At 45.5% G+C, this 25,079-nt stretch overlaps 1 protein-coding gene across 5 annotated transcripts in view; it reads left to right on the plus strand.

Moving 5' to 3' along the window:
- Nucleotides 1-25,079, plus strand: part of IQCK (IQ motif containing K) — a gene marked incomplete at its 5' end in the record, with an annotated part of 127,375 nt that overhangs the window by 93,570 nt on the left and 8,726 nt on the right. For 4 of the 5 annotated variants that reach the window (XM_084773413.1, XM_084773415.1, XM_084773417.1 and 1 more), the window contains one exon: nt 439-550. In XM_084773413.1, the coding sequence (XP_084629539.1) occupies nt 439-550 (112 nt within the window). Of the gene's footprint in view, nt 1-438; nt 551-2,253; nt 2,470-25,079 lie in introns of those variants that run through there. The other variant, XM_084773414.1, reaches the window with a different exon arrangement.

Consider the following 25,079-nt stretch of genomic DNA (forward strand, 5'->3'; position numbering starts at 1 on the left):
TAGGTGAAATAAGATATATTATCTAAAATATTCTCACCTGCTTTTTTGTTTCAAACACGATGGAGAAAACTTAGAATTATATGTTATATTTCTATGGGACGGCACAAATCTAGAACGCTCTCAGCGTACCATTAGTATGGCAAATCTTCACAATCTCATTGATGCTCAAGTATGAAACGAGTGTTGGAGTACAGATAATGAGAACAGTATTTTCTGAGACTCAGAAATACATCAGACCAGGGCTGGGGCGTAGCTCAGTGGCAGAGCATTCACCTGGCATGCAGGAGGCCCTGGATCTGCGCTCCAGAGCTACAAGAGGGAATGTTACAAAGTTGCAGTACATCCAGTTGGTTCCCAAGGCTTTTCCAGGGATGCTTGGTAAGGAACATGTGGGAGTGTGGAGAAAGGGGCTAAGCTAAGCTGTGTGGCACTTTCCAGGTTCGCTGCATCCCTGAGATCCAGGAGCTGCGGCAGTGGCAGAAGAAGCTGCGTGAGGACAAGCACATTCGCCAGCGCGTGAAGGTCTTCTGGGCCAAACAGGAGCAGAAACGTGAGTGGCAGCCTCCAACCCCCACGTTATTTAGCAAAACCCGATCCTCCACCTGAGCTCAAGAAGGAAACTGAGAAGCCCACAGAGCTTGTCTGTGTATGCATGCATGCGTACCCGTGTGTGCCTCTGTGTGAGTGTGTGTCCCTTGCTTGGCAGCTACAGAGTCCACAGGATGTGAATCACATGGCAGTTTCCCTTCCTTGAGGAAAACTTCTGTGTCATCTTGTATTTGAGGGCTTTTATTTTTTAGTATGAGACTAAAAGAACAAGCTGTGTTTTGGGAACTGTGTTAATGACACAGTTATTTACTGTCCCCAGCCCTTGGTATGTGTCTGCACCTCAGTGGGTCATTTCCATCTTCTTTTTTGTTATGAACAATTTCACCTATCAGTTTGGCTGGGTCTGGGGGAATGCTTGGATGAGTGCTGTCTCTGGTATAAGCTGGGAGGGTGTTTCTAGAAATTGGATGTGAGTTTGAACTGGTGGGCTGAAGAAATGGATGCCCTCTCTGACGGTGAGGACTGAATAGGATAAAGGGTGAGTGAGGAAGGTTAAATTAACTGCCTCTATGCACAGAACACTGGTGTCCTCCTGCCTCTGGCTTCAGATGTGAGCTCTCAAGCTCTCAAACTTCTGATCCACCTCGTTACATGTGTGGGTGTGTTACTCACACATATATACACCCCCTGACCCCACCACACATTGTGAGCATGTTACCAGATACATATGCACCCTCTGACCTCGACACAAGTGCGAGCATGTTAATGCACATGTATACAGCCCCCTACACTCCTCTCCAGCTTGCAGATGGCAGAAACCTGTACTTTGTATTACTAAATCCCCTTGTTTATCTATGCTTATATTTTTGTATTGGAAAAAGAACATAGCAGAGTGAATATCACCATATTAATCATGGTAGGATTTCTGGTTTCCTCCCAGAAGTTGTTTTGGCAATTGCTTTTCTGTTTTTCCTACTGTGGATAAATAGTAAGTTAAAGTTAAAAAAAAAAAAAGGACAGAGGGTGGGGCACTGTAGAGGAGGCTCAGTTAGTGAGGTGCTTGCTGCATGAGCGTGGGGACCTGAGTTGGAGTCCCAGAACTCAAGTGAGAGCCAGAAACATCAGTGTGAGGCTGCAAGCCCAGTGCTGCCAGGCAGGGACAGCAGGGGCTCTGCAGCTTGTCGCTGGGACAGTCCAGCCAAACTGGTGAACTTCAGAGTCAGTGACAGATTTTGTCTCAATAAATAAGATGAAGAAGTGGCAGAGGAAGGTACCCAACATTTATACCTGGCCTCCACATGTATGAGCACATATGTGTACACGCTCACAGGAACACATGTAATGCACACACACACACACATACACACACACCGGAGCATGTACACAATGAAGAAAGGAGAGGAAAAAAGGAAAGGAAGGTGGGAAGGGGAGAAGGGAGGAAGGAAGGAAGAAAGGGAGGAAAGTGGGGAAGAGGGAGGGAGAGAAGGGGAGAGAAGCATCTTCAGCATTGCTTCTGTTGGGCTGGCTCAGCCCTGGCCTTTCTTTAGCCCAACTGGCATTTCAGTTCGTTTCAGAACTGGGACTCGGTTAAGGCTGTAATCAGTTTAAAGGTCACAGGAAGCACAGTACACCTATTTATTGCTGCTGCTCTGTATTCTTTGGAGTTGATTTGCTGCTCTTTGATTGATGGTCTTGTCTTGCCAGGAAGCAGGAAGAATAGAGCGGACTGAGTGCCAGCAGGAGAGCACAGCAGAATCTGCTGCCCCAGCTACCTGCTGTTTGCACCTTGTCACCTTACAAGGCTCTGCCTCTTGCAAGACAGGGCCTTCAATAAGTGTTCTAATATGATGCAGTGCTAGACTGCGCTTTATGCTGAACTCTGTAATGGCCCTTGAGAAAAAATAAAAATGTCTAAAAAATGTCTCAGGTCCATGGCCTGTTGGGAAACAGGACAGTATTAATGATAGAGCTGCCCCAGGATTCTAGCTACCACTTCTGTGCACGAGGCCCTGACCTAGTTGACTTTACTAGGCCTCAGTTTTCTCATTCAGAATGGGATCAGTGATATGGGACCTGTTATACACAGCTGTTAAAGAGCCCCATGGGTGATCTTTAGAATGGGTCCTGGCATACAGTGCCCATGAATGTTTTGCACCATTGCAATAGTATTCTCAAGATATCTGTGTGCTTTTGAGTGTCGTGGTGTTTGTATCTTTTGACTGACAGACCTTAAACTCTGTAGATTCTAGCTGAGACAGCCTTTATTATATTCATTGTGTTGCCCAAAGTGTCATGGAAACCAGTGATCTACATATATGCATTTGAGGCATGAAGCTCTTGGACTTCATGTTACAGTAGAAAAAATAGAGGTCAGAAAGGTCTAAGGACTTGTCCATGGGGCCAGTGAGATGGCGCATTTGGTAAAGCACTTGCCAAGCAGCGTGAGGGCCTTAATTTGATCTCCAGAATTCACACAGAAGCCTGGGGCTTGCTAGCCAGCTGTTGCCAATCAGTGAGTTCCAGGTTCAGTGAGAGACCATGTCTCAAAACTTAAGGTGGAGAGTGATTGAGGAAGACACCTGCTGTCGACCTCTGGCCCCCATATGTATGAGCACACATGTGCATGCGTTCTCAATATGTGTGACCAGTGGTGAACGGCAAGCCCCCATCAGTCTTCATTCTCTCATGTTCTAACGCTTCCTCCAGGATTGATGCATAATCTCCCTTCTCTGTTTTCTTTTGTGGTGCTGTAGCTCCATCCCAGTCACACATCCTAGGCAGGGGTCATTCTCCCACTCAGCCCCAGCCCAGCCCTGTGAGCTGCTCGCTTGCATTTTATCACCAGGCCCAAACTTTCCAGACATTCTTAAACATGACACCTGGCACGTTGCTGAATGAAGCAGACCAGCGTGCAGCCTGGTACTCCCCGAGTTAGCCAGAACTGCTTGCTTCCTTCATGTATCTCCAAGCGAACCATTTCATGGAGAGTCAGAAAACAAGATTTCCCTAACGAAGGTGACACTGTAGTCATGCCCCGAAGACCTCCTGTGCATCCTTTGTTAAGCACAAGCAAATTGTCCTTTAAATTTACTATTGTCAGACTCAAATAGTATATACTCACTTATAACTGGACACTAGGCTAAGGGGCATGTCTCATGAAAGTCTTCACTTACCAGGAAAGTGGGATAGAGGTGAGGACATCCTAAGGTGAGAGAAATATAGGAGATAGGGAAATAGATGGATCCAGAGGGTCCTAGAAACCTACAAGAAGAACACTATGATGGGCAGATCTGGGCTCAGGGGTTCTGCTCGATCTATGGCACCAACCAAGGACAATATGTGCAGTCATCATCAAACCCCTACCCAGACCTAGCCAAGGGACAAGACATTCTCCACAGTTAAGTGGAGACTGAGGACTAACTTTCACACGAACTCTGGTGCCCCATATTTGGTCATGTCCCCTTGATGGGGAGGCCTGATGGCACTCGGAGGAAGGATAGAAGAAACTTGATACACTAGCATCGTATTCAAGGGGAGCAGGTCCCCATCAGTCACAGTCATAGAGAAGGGGAATGGGGTAAAAGTGGGAGGGAGAGAGGAATGGGAGGATATATGGGATGGAATAGCAATTGAGATGTAATATGAATGATTTTATTTAATAAAAAAAATAAATTTACTAAAAAATAAATAAATAAATTTACTATTGTTATGGTAAGTGATAATAGTTTTCAGCTCCATTTTAAAATTTCCATCTGTGTAGAAATGCCACAAACAGATATCACTCTAAGGTGTTTTTATCTTATCATACCATATTCTGGTGTTTACATTGTGCATACGTTTACTGTGAGTGTTTGTAAAAGGAACTTATATTAACCTACTACAATTGTTGTCGGAGAGGCTTACTGCCTCCTGCTAATCTAGGCTTCATCCTGGAAGCTTCTAGCATCTGTACAACCTAACCTAGGCCTCAAATGTTTTCAGCCTCTGAGACTTACTGCTTATAAGTTTACCTTTCTTGTTCTTACACAACTCTGGGCTGGCTGGTTCAACTCAGCTGTTATGGCCCAAACTCCTCTCCCAGCTGACTTATGCATCTGGTGTTTCTCTTGGCCTCTGAATTGCTCTGCTTGGCCTTAAACTAACTCCAGCAATTTACTCTTCTGGCTCCTTCTCATTCTCTGGCTTATTCTGCCTTCAGCCTCTCTCTGTAAAACTCTCCAAGTGAAACTGCATCTCCCCCCCCTCTCTCTCAGCATTTTCTCTTTTTAAAAATATATTTTATTATTTTATTCATATTACATCTCAATTGTTACCCCATCCCTTGTATCCTCCCATTCCTCCCTCCCTTACGCTTTCCCCCTACTCCCCTCCCCTATGACTGTGACTGAGGGGGACCTCCTCCCCCTGTAAATGCTCATAGGATATCAAGTCTCTTCTTGGTAGCCTGCTATCCTTCCTCTGAGTATCACCAGGCCTCCCCATCCAGGGGATATGATCAAATATGGGGCACCAGAGTTCGTGTCAGAGTCAGACCCCACTCTCCACTCAACTGTGGAGAATGTCCTGTCCATTGGCTAGATCTGGGTAGGGGTTCGAAGTTTACTGCATGTATTGTCCATGGCTGGTGCCATAGTTTGAGCAGGACCCCTGGGCTCAGATCCACTTGTCATAATGTTCTTCTTGTAGGTTTCTAGGACCCTCTGGATCCGTCTATTTCCCCATTCTCCCATGCTTCTCTTACCTAGAGTCCAAATGGGATGTCCTCCCCTCTCTCTCACTTTCCTGGGAAGTGAAGACTTTCATGGGACATGCCCCTTGGGCTAGTGTCTAGATATAAGTGAGTATATACTGTTTGACTCTTTCTGCTTCTGGGTTAACTCATTCATTATGATCATTTCTAGTTCAATCCATTTGTCCACAAACTTCGGGAATTCCTTGTTTTTAATAGCTGAGTAGTATTCCATAGTGTAAATGTACCACAGTTTCTTTATCCATTCTTCTACTGAGGGACACTTAGGCTGTTTCCATATTCTGGCTATTATGAATAAGGCTGTTATGAACATGATTGAGCAAATTTTCTTGTTGTATGCTGGAGCATCTTCTGGGTATGTTCCAAGGAGTGGAATAGCTGGGTCTTGAAGAAGCCTTATTCCCAGTTTTCTGAAATAGTGCCACATAGATTCTGCATTGTCTCTTAAGTAGCTTCCCTTTCCTCTCTTTTCTTGAGAGTTAGGTGTATCCTATTCTGTCAGATCTTTTTCTGATGTATCATTTTTTTCTGCCACTCAATTAGGCATGACTTTCAAACATGAGAGGTCCCTTCTACAAACTGTCCTTGCTTTCACTGTTTGGGATTAAGGACGTGTACTAGCACACCTTGACCTAAACTTTTCTTTACCTGAAGCTTGCTCTATACTAAACTAGCCTTGAACTCAGATCGGCTTGCCTATGTCTCCTGGATTAAAGGCGTGTTTGTATTCTAGTGTGGTTGCACAGACCTAGAAGGTCTTTGGATGTTGATCTCTTGCCAACTGGATCACATAGACTTAGAAGGTCTTTGCATGTGATCTCTTGCCAGAACAGCCATGTTCTGAATTAAAACTTCTCTACACATGTTCTTGGAGTAGCCTCTTGCAGACAGCAAGTCTCAGGGAGAGACATCAGCTGTCAGGGTACACTCCTGTTCGTGTGCAGTTTGGTCTCAGGTTACAGAGTCAGAGGCTACTGTCCCAAACAGCATCCTCTTCCCAGATAGAAACAGTATGGAGTTCTCCAGTCTCTCTCCAGCAGGACAGGTGCATACATTATTTTTAAATGTGCATCTTCAGAATTTCAGCCGAAGTCACCTTGAGGCTTGGTAAAAAAATCCCATCCTAAATAATAGCATGTTTTTAGTTGTATTTCATCAGTGATTGGTTTCATATGTTTTTTGCATGTGGATACCCTGCACTAAACCCAATGGGCTCCTGTTGTGGTGATCACAAGGCCAAAATAAACACATCCAAAATATCAAAGGGCAGAGAAAGATTTATTTTTTGCAGCAGGAGGGAGGGGCATGGGAGTCACTTCCAGAGCAGTGCCCGCTTTGAACAAGGGAAGCGTGGGGATTTTATTCAGCAAGCTTATGCATCTGCCTGTGGAAAAGCACTTTAGGGCATGAGCATTCCTGAGCATCCGTTAGGCACAGTTCAGGAAGGGAAGAAGGTGGGTTATTTGGGGTGTCCTTAAACTTGAGTTCAAAAGTTTAAAATTAAAGATCCAGATACCTCTAGGCATGCTCAGGTAGAACAGTGAGGATGGTGGGCAGCTGTCTCTGGATATGCTCAGCTTTAAAAGCGGGGTGTGTGTGTGTGTGTGTGTGTGTGTGTGTGTGTGTGTGTGTTCGCCCATTCACTTGTGTGTTTACGGATGCAAGAGTGTGTACATGTGGGTGAAAGGCATAGGACAGACTCAGCTGTCATCCCTCAGCTTCTGTCCATCTCATATTGTGTTTTGGTCTGGTTTGATTTGGAGCTAGCGTCTCTCATTTGCTCAAACTGGTCAAGTAGGCTGGACTGGCTAGCCAGGGAGCCCCAGGGATCTGCCTGTCTCTGTCTCCCAGTGCTGATTTACAGCCCTGGCTTTTTAGGTGTGGATTCTGGGGGACCAAATTCAGGTCCTCATGCTTGCATAGCAAGAATTTTTCCATCTGAGTAGTCTCCCCAGTCCCTAAAAAGCTTTATATAAGGCAGTGGTTCTCAACCTTCCTAATGCTGTGACCCTTTAATACAGTTCCTCATGTTATAGTGACCCCATTGCTACTTCATAACTGTAATTTTGCACTGTTATGGGTCTTAATGTAAATATCTGATATGCAGGATATCTGATATGCGTCCCCTCAAGGGGTCGAGACACATGTTGAGAAATACTACTCTAAAGAAAAAAAAGAAAGAACAGTTTGAGGTGCATTAATACAGGTGTTTGTTCCTAAAGATACTGGCCTCATTTAGAGGCTGCCATGTCCACATTCTGTTTTGAAATCCAAGAGGGGCCAGACAAAAAAAAAAAAAAACCCAAAAACAAAAATCATATAAATTATTCTCATAACACTAGAATCTATTGTGCATGCGAGACACACACACACACACACACACACACACACACACACCAGGTAACTTTCTCATAAGGTATATGCGTTTTTATACATGAACAAATAAGTTTTACATGGATTTATCACTTTATATTTAGAAGAGAAGGTGTGGGTTGTACAATCTGTCAGAGGAAGTGTTTCCCCTCTGCTTCCTAAGTGCTCATTCCAAACTCCGGTGACTTGTAGTCGGAGAAGTACACAGTAACTTTAGGCAAATGTGGAAATTGACTTAAGAAAAAAAATTTAAGGTTGTGGGAATAAAAGCCACTGAGTGCATCTGGCAAAATAGTACAAGACCTATAGCTGCTGAAGATGTATTTAAAATATCTAATTGATGAAAATTGCATGTATTAGTGTATGTTCAAAGTGCACAAACTGTTGTGATTAATGTAAAGACATGTTATAAGCCGGGTGTGGTGGTGCACGCCTTTAATCCTAGCACTTGGTAGGCAGAGGCAGGCAGATCTCTATAAGTTCAGGGCTAGCATGGACTGTACATAGTAAGTTCCAAGACAGCAAAGGCTAGGTAGAGAGACCCTGTCAGAAAAAGAAAAAAAGAAAAAGGAAAAAAAAATAAATGTGTGATGTTTGCCATAATCAACAGAGCTAACACATCAGTGTCCTCCACGGCTGCCCTTTGACTGTGTGTGGTGAGGACACCTAAGTCTGCTTTCTTGTCAAATTTCAGTGAGGAGTGGTGAGCTATAGTCAGGTGCTCTGCTCCAGATTCCCAGAAGGCAGGCGCTGTGTAGCAGAAGGTGGGTGCCGGAGGTTTCTCAGAGACAAGAGGAGGAAGTACAACCTGTTACATAGCTTCCTGTCCAAAAGAAAACACACCCTTCCATTATACATTATACAGTGTCAGTAATGATCTCTTTTTGTTCCCACAATAAATAGAAACGCAGCTCTGAGCTTCCTAGAAGCCACAGCAACAAAGGAAACAGGGCTACTGTGCCCTCAGGATTAAACACATTTCTTGGAAGCACACCTTCCGGAAGCTGAGATTTGATCTCAGGGGTAAGAAGGACGGTGTGGTGCCCTGTGAGCATGGTCCTTTCACAAAGTATAATTCCAGCCTCTTTGGAGCAGGTCTTCCTCTAGAAGGAAGGCACAGCAGCCTGGGGAAAGGCATGGGAGCCAGGTAGTTTCTTCATGGTATTACAAGTCCTGCGGATAAGATTTCCCTGTCGTTTCAAGAATGTTCTTGGGCTGGAGATATAACTCAGTAGGAAAGCACCTGCATAACTTGTGAAAAGGCCTGGACGAAGCCTTGCTGCAGGCAGCACGTGCACGCGCGCGCACACACACACACACACACACACACACACACACACACACACACCATGTGAATTATCATGCATAGTGTTGCATGGATTTGTAGTCGTGCCATCAACCCGCTGAGGGACTTTGGGTAGGTGATGTCATCTTTGTGCTTCGTTTCTTCCACTTGTAAAAGACGAATGATCATGCCTCAGTTGTGATTCTAAATGAGGTCATTGTTTTGATAATGCTATGGCTATTTATTAAGAAATATCTTTAAATCTAAGATGTTGTTTTAGTTTAATCGTATTTATTTTTTTCCTCTCTCCCCTTCTCAAATGTTAATTTGTTCTTCACTTTAGTCCACAAAAGAAATAAGAATTTGATTAAGAGACATCTAATGACTTCATGTCTTCCTTCCATCGATTTTACTTTTAAGACTCAACAGTGTGTGGGGATGCTAGGATGACATCACCTTTCACACATATATTCTTTTCCTTTAAAATTTCCAAGAATCTGCCTGGCTGGGACATGCCTTCTCTGGAAGTGCTTGCAGTCCCATGCTGTTCTGTTGGGATCAAAGTTCAGTCAGAGATGACTTCCTCTTTTTAATGGTTTGGCCCTAAAATTTAATATCCTAAATTTGTTTATGCAAATGAGCTCTTCCAACCTCACTTGAGGCTTCACCCACCCACCCACCTTGCTAAGCCTTCTTTGTACTTAGGAATGCAGAAATCTCTTGTAAAATCTACAAGCCCAGGGAAGGTTCATGATGGGGTAATTTGGTGGGGTTTAGAATCACCATGGAAACAAACTCTAGGCATCTCTGAGAGGGAGTTCTGGAGGGAGGATCCATGCTGAGTGGTTGAAGGTCCAGCGCTAGCAGAGCACCAGCATTCATTCTCTCTTTACTCTTGTGTCTCAGGCTTCTGCCGCCATGACTTCCCACGATGTGTGCCCCACTGGAGCTGTGAGCCAAAAGCAACCCTTCTTTCCGCAAGTTGCTTTTGTCAAGTGCTTTGTGACAGCAATGGGAACAGTAGCTAATATACCCAGATGGACTAGGTCTTCCATTTCCCAGCTAGCAGCCTTGAGCAATTGTCGTAACCTCTTTGTGATTCCATCTGTATAGCAAAGAGATAGAAACGGTAATACTAACAGCCACCACCCACTCTAGGGGCTGTGGTCCTTCATCCAGAAGAATATATGTCTTATATTTAGTGGTCAATAAGAGGAGACTTATACTGTTAAACCAGGATTCCAACATCTAGAAGAAGTGTGTTGTGATTAAACACTTCGGCTTTGGGTTTCTCCCAGCACCAGAGTTCTGCCTTTTATTGTCAGTGGAGACATAAGCAAGTGACTCTTACACCCGAGACTTAGTTTCCCCTGTGTGACATGGAGACAATCAGGACCAGTTGTAGGAGTGCTCTGTGACGATCAAATACGATAGCATGTATGGTGTCACACAGACGGCTGGCACAGAGAGGACGGTGGGTAATTAGACTCACTTTGTACACCAGACTGGCCTCAAACTCCCAGAGATCCACCTGTCTCTGCCTCCCTGGGAGCTGGAATTATGGGAGTGAGCCATCACTCTCAACTTTCAGTGATATTTTTAAAGGCAGCAAAACATTGTATTTGTTTTTATTGTTGATATTTTGTGTTTTGCTTTTATTTTTTCCCTTTTTTTTTTTTTGAGACAGGGTTTCTCTGTGTAGTCTTGCTTGTCTTGAATTTGCCTTGTAGACCAGGCTGACCTCGAACTCACAGAGTTCCACCTGCCTTTGCCTCCCTAAGTGCTGGGATTACAGGTGTGCAACGCCACTGGCTGGCTTTGGCTCTTTTGTGTGTGTTTTTAAACCTAGATCTCATGTAACCCAGACTGACCTCTAATTCTCTATGTAGCTGAGAATGACCTTAAACTGCAGAGCCTTCTGCCTCCTCCTTCCCAAAATACAGTTTTGATCCCAAGCAGGTTACCTACAGCTGTGGGTCTCATTGCTACAAATGAGAACCTCCCAGCAAAGAGAACCTGCCAGCTAGAGAATGTGATGATGTGGGCTTATTCTTAGTGGAGAGTATGTTGTGGCCACATCAGCAAAGCCTGAATACTATGGATTAGCTATGGAAGCCCCGTAATAGCCGTGGGTCTGAGTCCTTCCTTTGTGAGGCTTTTCTCACTGATGCAATTTCATTTGGATTAAAAATGTAGAAGATCTGAGCTCCTGGTCCAGCTCTGCGGTGTACCAGCTAGCAGAAACCCTCGGATGAATCAGAAAATGTTTGTACCAACAAAATAGAGGATTGCCTGGGTACTTGCTTCCTATGTCACATGGCCACAGCTCTGAAACTTGCAAAGCATTGCTGTTGAATGTGGGACTTCAGTCTCAGGTGTTGAAGAGCACCAGATGCTACTGTTGGCTAGGTTGGGGAGACTACGGTAGGGTAGGTGAGGGGCAGAGAAAACTAGAGCTAATGGAAGGGCAGGGAGAAAACACGCTTGCCTCACCTTGGCCTGGCACACAGGATGGCATACCCTTAGCTGCTACACGTTGGATGTCTTCAAAGGTCCATGGCCCTATAAAAGCTTGAATTTCTTAAGTGCCTACTATGTACTAGGCACTTTACACATATTGTTTCCAAGTGTCATGGGAGGAAACTGTGTCAGAGATTAAATCATCTGCCCCGGGTCATGGCGGTGAAAGTGCCTGAGCTGAAGATGGAGAGCTAGAGAGGCAGGTCTCTCTACAGACTCACAGCCTTCATTCCCACCAGACCAAGGACACTTGAGGGAGGGCACAGGCTCGAGGCTCTTTCAGAGGGCACCCATTGGAGTCAGTGCAGAGGTGACAGGAGCACCGTGAGCAGAAGCCAACGACGATGAACCTGGAAACCATTCTACCTGCCAGAGCTGGACGCAGAAGGCGCCCATTGCACATGGTGTAGATGTGGAGTGCGCAGAGCAGGCAGAATGTGCAAGGCAAAGGCCCGTAGTAGTTGCCTTAGGGCTAGGAGGGGCAGGGGCCCCTTCTTTTCCTTGCTGCTATTAGGCAAGGCCTCTTACTGCGCAGGCTGACCTGGAACTCACCATGTGGCTAAGGCTTCCCACCCTCACCAAAGAAGTATCAGAACTATAGGCATGTGCACCACAGCGGGGTCTCTTCTATCATTTTCCTTTCCTTTCCTTCCTCTTCCCTCCCTTCCTTTTCTCCTTCCTTCCTCAGACAGGGTTTGGTATGCGGCCAAGACTAGCCTTAAACTCTCATTTCTCCTGTTTCTGCCTTCCAAGTTCAAGGATTACAGGCATGCATCACTATGCTTGGCCAGGACTTGTCTCTGGGGAACAAAATGTTGGAATATTAACTGCGTGCATGATTGTACTACTCTGTGAATTTGCTAAAGCCATTGAGTTGGCTGCTTTGAGTGAATGAGTTCTCTGGCATGCGAATTTCATCTCAGCCAAACTGTTGCCGCAGAGTAGAAATCAAGGGCCAGGCCAGAGGCCTCGGCAGCAAGCAGAGTGGTTCGGGCTGGGCTCCTGCCATGCATAGTCCTGCGTGCACCTGCTTCCTCAGCCTCTCCAGCCTGTTTCCTGTCCCTATTTGGAAAGTCCTCCCTGATTTCCCTGCCCCACTCTTCCATGTGTTTGGCTTGTCCCCCTAACATTCACTTACAGGGTGCTTCAAAAAGGTGGCTCCCCTAACATGTCTTACAACATGTCTTTTGAGGTTGGACCTGTCTCTTCTTCACAGCCCAGGAAATAAAGAAACATGTGGCTGCCTTTGACCTTGGCCACAGTGAAAGGTGTGGGAAGCTGACCCTGGATGGCCAGGCCCCTGTCACCCAGCTTTGTATCTACCATCTGCTGGGTTTTAGCTAGAGCCGTGTGCGTTTCTTTGTAAGCTGCTTTTACTGTGTCACTGGCCACTGTGTGACTCGGTCACTGGTTGTAGTTTTGACCCATTGAGTCCCTGCAGTCACTGCTGCTTTGCTGCAGCAGTTTTACTAGATGGAATCCACACTCCACGTGACTCATTTAACCCATTTTAGTTGTTTGTTTTGTGTGCTGTTTATGGGCCACACTGGATGGCAATGTCCCTGACAGCAAGGATGGGCTGGTTTCTGCTCCTTCCTCCCCCTCCCCTCTTCCCCACTCCCCCCACTTCTCCCTTTTCCTCTCCTTCTCCTCCCTTCTCCTTCCTTCCATGGCAGATTGAAGCACTCTACCCGCATGCTACCTCCTCAGCCCTGCCTGCCCTTTTTCTCTTTTCTTTTCTTTTCTTTTCTTCTCTTCTCTTAACAAGTTCCTACCTGTGGATACCGAGGGCTTTATTCCCCATGGTTTGGATCCACTGGCCCAGCAAGGGGCTCTTGTTTTAGTTTTCTACAATGTAAGTCCATGTATTGATCTCTCCTTCTGCTGCTTCACAGTTTCTGTAGTGGTGACAAGGGTCCCATTCACTGTGTGCTTGTCCTGAAGCAAGCACATCACTCAAAGCAATGACCTCATCTTCACATACTCCTGTAAAGTGGGCACAGCTGACCACATCATATGGCTAAGGAACTTGAGTCACAGAGAGGTTAAACAGTATGCCCAAGGCCACAATGCAAAGAGCTGGTCCCAGAGTCCTCCCTCTCCTCCTCATATTGCTGCAGTATATGGCTGTCACCTGTGGAGTTACAGTGCTTAGGACAACTGATGGTGTCAGGATCCAGACTCTGGGCCCATTGCCAAGGGCAGAAAGCACATGATCCTTTACGCCTATTGGCCTTAGAGTGCAGCGATGCCACCTGCCAAAAGGCCCCACCTCCCCTCTGTGAGCTTGTTGACTCACAGTATTCACCCTTACAATCTAAATTTAGAATCCAAACAGCTAAAGTGTCTGCCAGGTTTCAGATCCGACTCTTGTTAGTCCGAGCTTGGTTGCATTTAAAGACACAGAGCTAAGGAGGCCGGATGTTCCAAAGCACAGACCAGTGCCTTTAACACCCACCCACTCACCAGACCAGTGCTGTCTCATCACGAGAAGTGAAGAGACGAAAATATCGAAGATCTTACATTCCACGTGCTGCACTGACACCTGTTCAGGAAAACTCGACAAGGTATTTTTTGCCTCCATTTGAGCAGGAGGCCTTGGCTGACACTCAGGGTCCATGCGATTTGTTCTGTTGTTACCTCAAGCATCGAATTCACTTTCTTCCTTTTCATAACATTCAGACATTTGTCAGGAAGATCAGTTGATAATGGCGAAACACAGGAGCCTCAAGACCAGCACTAGAGGTGAGGCAGGAGGCTGTGCAACTGTGTATGTTTGAGCCACACGTGGAACTTTGCTGATTGTTCAGCCTTTAACTATATGCCAGCTGTAAAACAAAGAAAATCCAGGAGACTTGCGCTAATGCTCCTGCAGATTCTTACTGGCCATGTGACTGTAAGCAAGCTACCAGCCTCTCCGAGCTTTGGCTTTCTTCTCTGAACAGTGGTTATTATTCCCCCACTCCCACCCTCACCCCCTGTTGCTGTGATATAGTATGCTGACCAAGGCAACTTTGGGGAGAACAGGTTTCTTTTGGCTCACAGTTGCAGCGTACAGTCTGTCATGGAGGAGAACCAGTACACCAGGAGCTTGAAGAACCCTGTCTCACTGTGTGCCCAGCCAGAAAGCAGAGAACAATGGCTGCTTGTGCTCAGCTCACTTTCTCCTTTGTGTACAGTCCAGGATCTCAGCGCAGGGAATGGTTCCACCCACAGTGGGCAGATCTTTCTCAGTTAACCTAATAGACGCAGTCTCCCACGTGTATGCTCAGGGGCCCATATCCCAGAGGATTCTAGATTTCACCAAGCAGACAAAAGAGGTTAGCCATCATGGCATATAACAATTAGGAATTTTATATTTTTTTACTATTAGGCATAATGCTACTGTAAGCATTCACTTGCAAGATTCCATGTAGACATTCATTTTCAGTCCTCTCGGGTATTTATTTAGGAGTGGGATTGCTGGGCCATGTGCTAACTTTAGTGTCTCCAACTGAAGAACTTGCAGGGTGCTCTCCAATGTGGTTGAGACAGGCCACATTCCCACCAGCCATGTGGGAAGGTGTTTACATGAGTGTCACTCAGTATTGTCTTTTAGATTACAGTAGATTACAGTCATTGTAGTGGCTGTCAAATGGCATCTCACTGTGGTTTGATTTGTATGGTTTGATAACTAGCCCTGTTGAGGATCTTTTCTGAGCATGTTATCTATTACTGTACCTTCTTTGTAGAAATACCAGGACAGAGCTTTGTCCCTTTAAATTGGCTGTTTGTATTAATTAGTAAAAGGTGTTTTGTGTGTGTTCTGCAGTCAAGTTCCGTATCAGATACATGACTTCAGCTCTGTGGGATATCGTTCCTCAGGTACCCCTTTGCTTTTTGTATCTGCTGTTTGTGTGTTTTGAGACAGGGTCTCATTATGTGGCCCTAGCTAGACTGCTACTCACTATGTACACCAGGCTGTCCTTGAACTTGAAGCCGTCTTCCCACCTCTCCCTCCTGACTGCTGAACTGCAAATGAGCCACCATCCTGAGTTTCTTTTCTCTTTCGTGATGGCACCTTTAAGACACAAAAATTCTCCATCCCACAGTCTTTTTCTTTTGTTGCCTGAACCTTTAGTGTTATATTCAAGAAATCAGCCTGATCCAAGCTCGCTGAACTTTTCTGATCTCCCCTCCCCCCCAAGAGCTTAAGGTTTTAACACATTTGTTAAAGAATTTAACTTATTTTGAATTATTTTATTAAATTTTATTATCTATATATCATCTATCAATCTGTTGTTTGTTCCTTCCAATGCAGAGGAATGAGAATATGCACCACCATGCTGGCCTAATTTTTTATTTTTATTTATTCTGAGATAGAGTTTTAGCCCACCCTGGCTGCCTTAGCTTCCCAAGTGTTGGGATCACAGACATGTGCCACCTCTCCTGGTTTGTGTAAGGCAAGGGTCCAGCTTCACTTTTGTGCATGTGGCTATTTGCCCAGCAACAGTTATTCACAACTCTTTCTTCCCATTAATTGTCTTAGCATCCTTGTTGAAAGCCAGTTAGCTGTTGCTAGGAGGGTTTATTTGAGGGCACTCAGTTTGATTCCGTTGACTTACAAGTCTGTGTCAGTTTCCCCCCTACTACTCTGATAAGACATCTGAGAAAAGCAAGTTAATGGGGAAGGAATTCTTTTGGCTCATGGTTTCCAAAGTTTCAGCCCATTGTGGTGGGGAGTATGTAGCTTACATCATGGTAGCCCAAGTAGGAGAGAGAGAGAGCCGGGTGTGGTGGCGCATGCCTTTAATCCTACCAGAGGCAGGTGGATCACTGTGAGTTTGAGGCCAGCCTGCTCTACAAAGTGAGTCCATGGCCAGCTTCTTTCACATGGGCTTGCCTACACTGATCTGGTTGATTTCCTACTGGCTGTTTCTGAATCTCTACATTTTAGCCATGTTCTTGCTCCATTTCCCAACCTCTGAGACACTTTAGGTCAGTGTCTTGCTTCCAAGATGCTGAAATGACCTTTGTAAACTACTGAGGGCATTTCCCACGTTGATAAAGTTACCCTTCTAATCCAGACTTAGCACAGTATTCCTAACATGAATGAAACAGTAAAAAACAAACAAACAAACACCCCTGGGAGTCAGACCCCTGTTTACATTCTAGAGAAGTCATTGATCTTGGTAGATGGCTCTGAGCTTGATGACCACCTGCATTCTGTCCTCAGGACCCACATGGTAAAGGAGAGACCAACTCCAGAAAGTTGTTCTCTGACCTCCATTCAAGCATGCAATGTGTCTCATGGTGCACGCCTTTAATTCCAGCACTAGAGGCAGAGACAGGCAGTTCCCAATGAATTCAAAGCCAGCCTGGTCTACAGAGTGAGTTCCAGGACAGCCAAGGCTACGTAAACAGAACCTGTCTCAGAAATAAAGAGATGAATAAAATAATTAACTAAAAAGCCTGCTTTGTCACCTGGAAAACAGATGGTGAGATTACCGTAGAGCTGTTTGGAGGGTTCTGTGGCCCAGCACCACAGCAGAACTAAATAATCAGTAATTAATTAGATGTGCTGAGAGTTCCTGCTTTTTCATTGATAAAAAGGGAACTCTGAGGTGTCCTAAGTTTAGATACAAAGGATGGAGGACGGAGACAGGAAGAAACAAAGGAAAGTGGCCAGTGAATGTCCATTGGCCGAAGCCAAGAGACAACAGCCCACTCTACCTTCTGCATGTGTGCTAAACTCTGGACTTCAAAATAACAGCAGCAGAACTTTGACCTAGAGTCCAAGGAGACTGATTCCTAGGCACCTCCACCTCCTGTTGAGGAATAAACTTTCCAGACACAGGATTCTAAACTACCCAGAAGCGAGAAGCACATCACTTGACTGGATAGTCTATCCCCAGACTTGTCCTGCTTGCATTTTTTTGCCCTGCCCCTGTCTCTAGCTACTGTAAACTCAGTGTTGACAATTTATGCTTTCCTTGCCTCAAATCTCATTATAAAATTAGGGGCAGTGCCAGGCTTAGAATGCATCAATGGAAGAAGTGAGCTAAACAGCAGCTTTCATCACTCTCAGCTTCCTGGCTTGAGTGCAGGGCGACCAGATGCCTTCCGAAGCTCCTGCCTCCATGTCTCCCTGCCCTGATGGACATGTCTCCCTGCCTGCATCTATGAGTTAAAGCAGCCTGTCCTTCCTTAAATTGCTTTGGTCTGGGTGTTTTGTCATAGCAGCAGCAAAAGTACTAATACAAATGACTCAGGAGCAGCTCACTGGAATGAAGTATTGAGGAAACACAGGGGAGATAAGTAAAGCCTTGAGATGACGTGGAGATAAATGGATTTCTCACCTTAGTGAGTGAAGACATTCATGTTTTCCTCCCAGGGTAAGGGGCCCCCTTAGAAGGAACTCAGTATTTGAGACTTTGGGATGTTAATCCTATCCTCTTCTGATGTCTGATAAGTCTGGATTTTGAGTTTCGGGGTTTCTTGATTTGAGCCCTGTCTGCCATGAGATCTGAATCAGCCATCAAGATGAATGAGTGGAAGCTGTGGGTGAAGCGCAATTGATAGAGTGCTTGCCTAGCACCTATCCCCAGTACTGTGTAATAGGCGGATGGCACAAGCCTGTAATCCCAGCACAGAGGAGGTAGAGGCAGGAAGATCATGCTCGACCACTTAGTGAGGCTGGGATATAAGAATCTCTGTCTCAAAAGAAAAAAGATGAGCAAATACTGCCTCAGAATCCCTGAGTGTGGGTGGAAATGGTTCTTTATTGCCTTGCTGTACTTGTGGAGATGGTTAAACATAAGCAGTATTTGCTTCTACTTCTCTTCAGGCAGCATGCTGTATGCGTGGCTTCTGCAGGGCTATGGGTATGCTGCCACACCACAAACTCTCGGGATGCTTTGGATGTTTCTAAAGGCTCAAGCTTGGCCCTGGCAGCTGAGAATGCAGGGCTAAATAAAAAGCCCTAGGCTGCAGCTGACTGGGTTTGCCTGTGTTCATTTATGCCTATGACTCTCTGAGTTCTGGAAGACACCAACTCTCAGAGGACAATGTAGTAGGCAGTGACATTTCAGTCTTCATGAAATTTAACTAATTGCAAAAAGGAATTTCTTGGGTATACTGAGATGTAAAAAGAAAGTATTAACAAGTAGAGACATAAGCCCACATAAACCAAAGCTTACTCAAGAATCTAGGCACGGCCTGGTGGCGCACACCTTTAATCCCAGCACTGGGAGGCAGAGCCAGGCGGATCGCTGTGAGTTCGAGGCCAGCCTGGTCTACAAAGCAAGTCCAGGACAGCCAAGGCTACACAGAGAGACTCTGTCTCAAAAAACAAAAAAACTTAAGCAAAAAATAAAACCAAGAACCTAAAGAAAAATGTGTTGAAGTACTGGTTTTAAGCACCTACATTTTCCATTTCTTTTATAGTAATTGAGTTCTTCAAGTAGTCCAGAAATGGTCTTATTAGACATTCATCATGTGCTGTATAGTGTGTGCCATCATGCTTCAATCCTTGTGCTCTACAGAAAGCTTTTCAGCTACCTGTATTAGATAGATTTATCATCCTGTGACTGTAGCAAAATACCTGAGATAGTCAGCCTACAAAGAGAAAAGATTTATGCTGGTTCATAACTTTAGAGGTTTCCATCTGGGGCTCCTGTTGTTTAGGATCTGTGCTGAGGCAGAACATCATGGTGGAGACTGTGTGGTAGAGCAAGCTCGGCTGGATAGATGTCAAACAGAAACAAAGAGATGGGGCCAGGGTGCCAATATTCCCTTCAAGGACATGCCCCAGTGGCCCAGCTTCATTTTATTGGACCTTACCTCCTGAATGTTGTACAACCTCCCATTAGAGCCATGGGCTGGGGCCCAAGTCTTTGTCACCAGAGATTTGGGGTGACAGTTATCTAACTGTAGCATATTCCCATTATGAATGAGGGAACCCCGGGCTTCTATGCCTTGAGATAGTTGTTCATGTTCCCTGGTTGATAGCTGGTTTATAGACTGTGAGATTCTAAGCCAGACCTCCCTCTCTCTGTTTGGGGGACTCCATGCTAGCTTCAGTGTACTTTTTTTCCCTGTAAGGACATGGCTTTTCCTGCTTTCGGGGCTGAGACTATAGCTCAGTTGGTAGGAAGCTTGCCTAGCATGCATAAGGTACTGGGTTTGATCCCAGCCGCCTAAAGTGCCAGGAGTCAAAATCTTTCCCAGAGTCAAATTAGTGATCCCCCAATTCTGTCTCTGTATAACTAGCCTTGCCACCCCAAGATCAGATGCCCCCGTAGAATGCTGCCTCCAAGGAGACAGAACTTTGCGTTAGCTGCTGCGGGGGCATTGTTTAGAAGTCAGCATCAAAAGCTGCAATTAATCCGCCCTGGAGCTTGTCAGTGCCCCCCATTGCCTCGTGGCTTCTAGGTTGACTCAACTCTCCTAAAAATAACACAGGCCAACATCTGGTAAATCTACCAGCCCACTGACATCCACGCCAAAAGCCAGCACTTGTTTCTCTGCAAGAAGAACGGCAAGAGAACATGGAGCTTTTGTATTTCTTTCTTTCTAATTTTTACTTGTATTCTTCAAATTTTTTCTAAAATGGAGTGTTTATTTTATAATGGAAAATAGTTTCTCTTAGAAAATAAGCTATTTGGGAAGAGGAAGGATCATGAGGAGAAGAAGAGGGAAGAAAGAGTGACCACGAGCAAAGCACACTATATACAAGCACGAAAGCATTAAGAGTCAACAGATTTTTAAATTTTAATTTATTGTAAGTTATTCAGATTACATCCTGATTGTTATCCCCTCCCTTATAGCTTCCCATTCCCACTCTTCCTCCCTCTTCCCCTCCCCTAGACCTCTAAAAAAAGGGGCCACTTCCCCTACCACAGAAGAAAATTTCCCCAATTTAAAGAAAGAGATGCATATAAACATACAAGAGGCCTACAGAATACCAAATAGAGTAGAGCCGAAAAGAAAATCCTCCTGCCACATAATAATCAAAACCCAACATGTATAGAATAAAGAAAAAAATTTAAATCTGCAAGGGAAAAAGGCCAAGTAATATACAATGGCAAACTTACTAGAATCACACCTGACTTTGCAGCAGAGACCATAAAAACCAGGAGAGCCTGGGCAGAGGTCTTGCAAACCCTAAGAGACCACAGATGCTAGTCTAGACTACTGTACCCAGTGAAACTTTCAATAACCATAGATGGAGAAAACAAGATATTCCATGACAAAACCAAAATTAAACAGTACCTATCCACAAATCCAGCCCTAGAGAAGATAGTGGAAGGAAAACTCCAACCCAAAGAGAAGTGTCAACCTTTTAGTTGTACAGTTAGCGTATGCAAACAAGTGCTCACTTCACCAGCACATATACTAAAACTGAAAAGCTACAGAGAAGATTAGCATGGCCCCTGTGCAAGGATGACAAGCATATGCTAACAAGAGAAGACAAATTAATTAGCCTAGTAAAACAGAAAAATTAAATCTTGGAAATAAATTTTATATTCTTCCCTACTTTCCTAATCTGGCCCTGATTCCGACTCTGAGGGATATGAAGGCTTAGACTGTAGTTTTCACCTTTCTTGTCTTGATTGACTACATAGCCTGAGCTCTCCTTGAACTCAGGGTTCTCCAGCCTCAGCCTTCTCAGGGTTGGCTTGACAAGCTTGTGCCCTCATACCAGGCAGCCCATGGGATTGCGTACGCCCAGACAGAGGCAAGTGAGAATCCTGCCAGTCTGTTCACATAGCTGTGTGACTTTGGGTAAGTCATCGACCCTCCCTTTGCCTCTATTTCTCAGTCAGCACAACTGTCCCAAGGGCACCTGTGAGGGCAGCGTCAATGGACAGACAGGTAGAAAGCCTGAGCAGTGTACACTTCCTGATGAACTCTGAGTCACCACTGCTATCTCTAGGGTCCTCTGGACCTACTGAGGCCTCTCTCTCTCTCTCTCTGTCTCTCTCTCTCTCTCTCTCTCTCTCTCTGTGTGTGTGTGTGTGTGTGTGTGTGTGTGTGTGTGTGTGTGTGTGTGTGTGTTAAAGACAGGGTCTCCTGTACAGCTCAGGCTTGAAGGAGAGCTTGTGGTCCTTCTGTCTCAGCCTCCCAAGAACTCAGACTACAGCCATGAGCAGTGTGTGACTTTTGACCTTGGCTCTTACAAGACCTCCAGTTTGTTGTATCCCACTGCTCCTCAGTTTCCCAATTTTATTTTATTATTATACATGCATACTTAAAAGATGTCAGCCTTTTCATCTAACCCTTCCTATTTTTTCTTTTTAAAAATAATTTTTGACAATTACTTCTTGAATACCCTGACTTTGGGTTCATGTTGCCCTACCCTGTTCCCGTCAATTTCCTCTCCCCTACCTGTTGACCCTCTTCTCTGTCCTAGCAGGCCCTGCTTCTACTTTGATGCTTCACTTTCCTTCCTCCCTCCCTTCCTTCCTTCCTTCCTTCCTTCCTTCCTTCCTTCCTTCCTTCCTCCCTTCCTTCCTTCTTTTTTGTTGGTGTTTTCAGGATGGGGTTTCTCTGTGTAGCTCTGGCTGTCCTGGAACTCACTTTGCCGACTAGCCTGACCTTGGTCTCACAGAGATCCACCTGCCTCTGCCTTCCAACTGCTGGGATTAAAGCTTTGGCCATCACACTGGGCAACAGATGCCCTCCCTTGTTTGTGTGAAGCCTTCCTTCTGTGGGTGGTGACAATGATTGCAACAGTCTTGCCATGTCCAGGAGACAGCGTTTTGTAGTGTTCCTTCCCATCCTCAGCTCCCACGGTCTTTCCAATCCCCTGTTCCAAGATAAGTTTCCTGGTCAGGTCTGGGCACTCCTCATTTCTTTATTCTCAGCAGTTGACAAGTTACTAGTGTTTGCTTTGACCATCACCCACTGCAGAAAGAGACGTCCCTGACTTCAAGTGGCAGCAGTCTCTGGATACACATATAAACAGGCAGGAGGCACTTTAATGCTACATGCGTCTAGCAGAACATGTAGATTCCCCTATAGGGCCTGTGCCCTCTATCGCCATGGGCTTATACCAGGCATGTGTTCTTTCCTGGGGAGCAGGCTTCAGTTTTAAGCGGAAGCTGTTGGTTGCTGTCACTATTGGGTCTGTGGACACATCCTGGCTGGCAGGCTGGTATGATTGAACGTGAGTTCCTAAACTGAGTTACATTAGTGCTAGCTTTTCTCCCCAACAACTTCCACAGCGCTGCAAATGCTAGTCACCAGGCCCAGCACTGCCAGCTTAGTGCCAGCTTGACTTCATGGTGTCCTATAGCCTACTTGTGTGCTGTCTTCACCAATAGGATCTTACCAGTTATTTCTGGTAGGCAGTCAAGGGCACTGGCAGCAGCTCTTGTTGTTTTGGGAGTCTCTGGCAGCTCCTGGCCAACAACTCTGAGGGAGGAATCCAAGCCCTGACACTAGAGTTGGGATTTAAAAACCTATGGCTTCTACTTTTTGTGGGTGAGGTAATTTACAGTAGGATGTGCCAGTCATCACATTCCACACACTGAACTCCTGTATCTGTCTACACCACATAACTACCACCTGGAATAAGATGGAGAACATGTTACACAGTCTAACATGCCCCCCAGCCCTTCCCCTCCCTACTGAAAACCCTCTCTTCTGATTTCAATATCCACAAAAAATTTTGCTTAACCTTAAATTTTATGTTACTTGAAAACACAGCAACGCAGCCTTTTGTACATGGCTTCTTCTGCTAGACCTTCTGTCTGAGAGGTTCAGTCTTATCCTTCAGAGAGCACAGATAACTCTTTACTGCTGTGACATGTTCTGAGTGTCTTGTAATCCATATACCCATCAATTCACTGGTGGGCACCTGGGTTGTGGTCTGCTGGGGTCCTTGTGAGAAATGCTGGTACTTTCCCTGATGCTGAATGTCTTTTGCTGGCTGTAGATTATCATTGGCACCTATGGAGTTGCTGAGGCAGGGAGTACTCACATATTTAATTCCAAGTTATTTTGGCTGCTCCATGTCACATCTCTACCTGTGATGGGTGAGCACCCCACTTGCTCTGTATTGCCCCTCTCCCCAACACCGAGTGTGACACCTCTTCTTGGTTGTAGGCATTCTGGTGTAGACTGGGCTATCTCACTGTGTATCACGGACTTCTTTATGTACCTGCCCCCCACTGGAACTCCATTTCATTCCTGAACTCAGTTCTGCTGTGGGGGCCTGGCAAGTCAACTTGACAGAGCAGTCTTTACCGGATGAGCACCTGTGCCTGAAAGGGCCTCAGAGATCGACTTGTGACAAAACATGAGTTTGGGGAGCCCATTCCAGAACAAATACCTGCTTTTGCCTCCCAAGAGCTAAGGCTAAAGGCGCATGCCACACCAGCATGATTTCACTGTGTGCATCCCTTTGTCTGGCATGTTCATTCTCACCTGCCTGCTCCCCTTCCTCTCTCCACCCTTCTCAGCCTTCTAAGCACTAGCATTATAGGCATGCACTTTCATTCCTTACTTGAGGGATACATTGTCTGATACATTTTCATAGGATTCCTTTAGAAAGAAGCTCACCCCCAGGACTGGAGAGATGGCTCAGTAAGGAAAGTGCTTGTGTGAAAACGTGAGGCTCTGAGTTTGGATCTCTGGCACACACACAAAGTCCAGGCAGGGCAGTGTGTGCCTCTAAACCCAGCCCTGCAGAGGAGGAGACAAGAGGACCCCAGGGCTGGCTTGCCAGCCAGTCTAGCTGAATCAATGTGTTCTAGGCCAGTGAGAGATCCTGTCTCAAAACTGAGGTAGTGATCCATTGAGGAAGACACCAAATAGTGACCCCTGGCCCTCACATATGTGAGCCCACACCAGCACAGTCACACATGTATGTGTACACATACCTACATGAACATGTACATACACCACACAGAAAATAAATAAAAGACAAATAATACTCAACTGAATACCAGCCCACACACTGGGTATTGTAGAGCATCAAGGAGAATGAAAATTCACTTGTCCTCCTTTCATTTCATCAATGTTAAGTTCTCTCTCTCATTTTTAAAACATAGCTGGGAGGCTGAGTGATGACTGAGCAGAGGCCATGCTGTAATTTTGTGGCTAATGACTGATTTTGTACAAGGCAGGCATACTTAAGGGGTACACTACAGAGACTCATGGGGAATAAATGCGAAGTAGGAGCCACTTGTTCTAAAAGGAGATCATGCCTTTTTATATTTAGAAAAATGGGGAGGGGCACGTGGGAGATCTAGTTTAGTTTCTACTTCCTTTCCCCCTTTGAGGTATCATCATTGATGGCTTCTGCCAGTACCAGGATGGCATCTTTGTATCATCCTTGTTCCCCTCAAGATGCTAACAGCATCCAGCAATTTCAAATTTCAAGTTTCAGAGCCGACAGGAAATGTGCCCACCATCTTTCCCCTGTGGCATCCCTCCTTGTTTCTCAAACCTTGGGAAATCATTACCCTTTTAATGGATTTGCCACATTCACCAATGACCAGATGCCCCACTGGCTTCCTTTCTGTTGCTGTGACCAAGGTGCCTTAAGGGAGAAGCCTTCATTCTGGCTCACGGTTCAGTCCTCCATGGCGAGGAAGGCAAAGTGGCAGGTCCCCG

The sequence above is a fragment of the Acomys minous genome, assembly GCF_964271855.1.
Source record: "Acomys minous genome assembly, chromosome: 2".
Lineage (NCBI taxonomy): Eukaryota > Metazoa > Chordata > Mammalia > Rodentia > Muridae > Acomys > Acomys minous.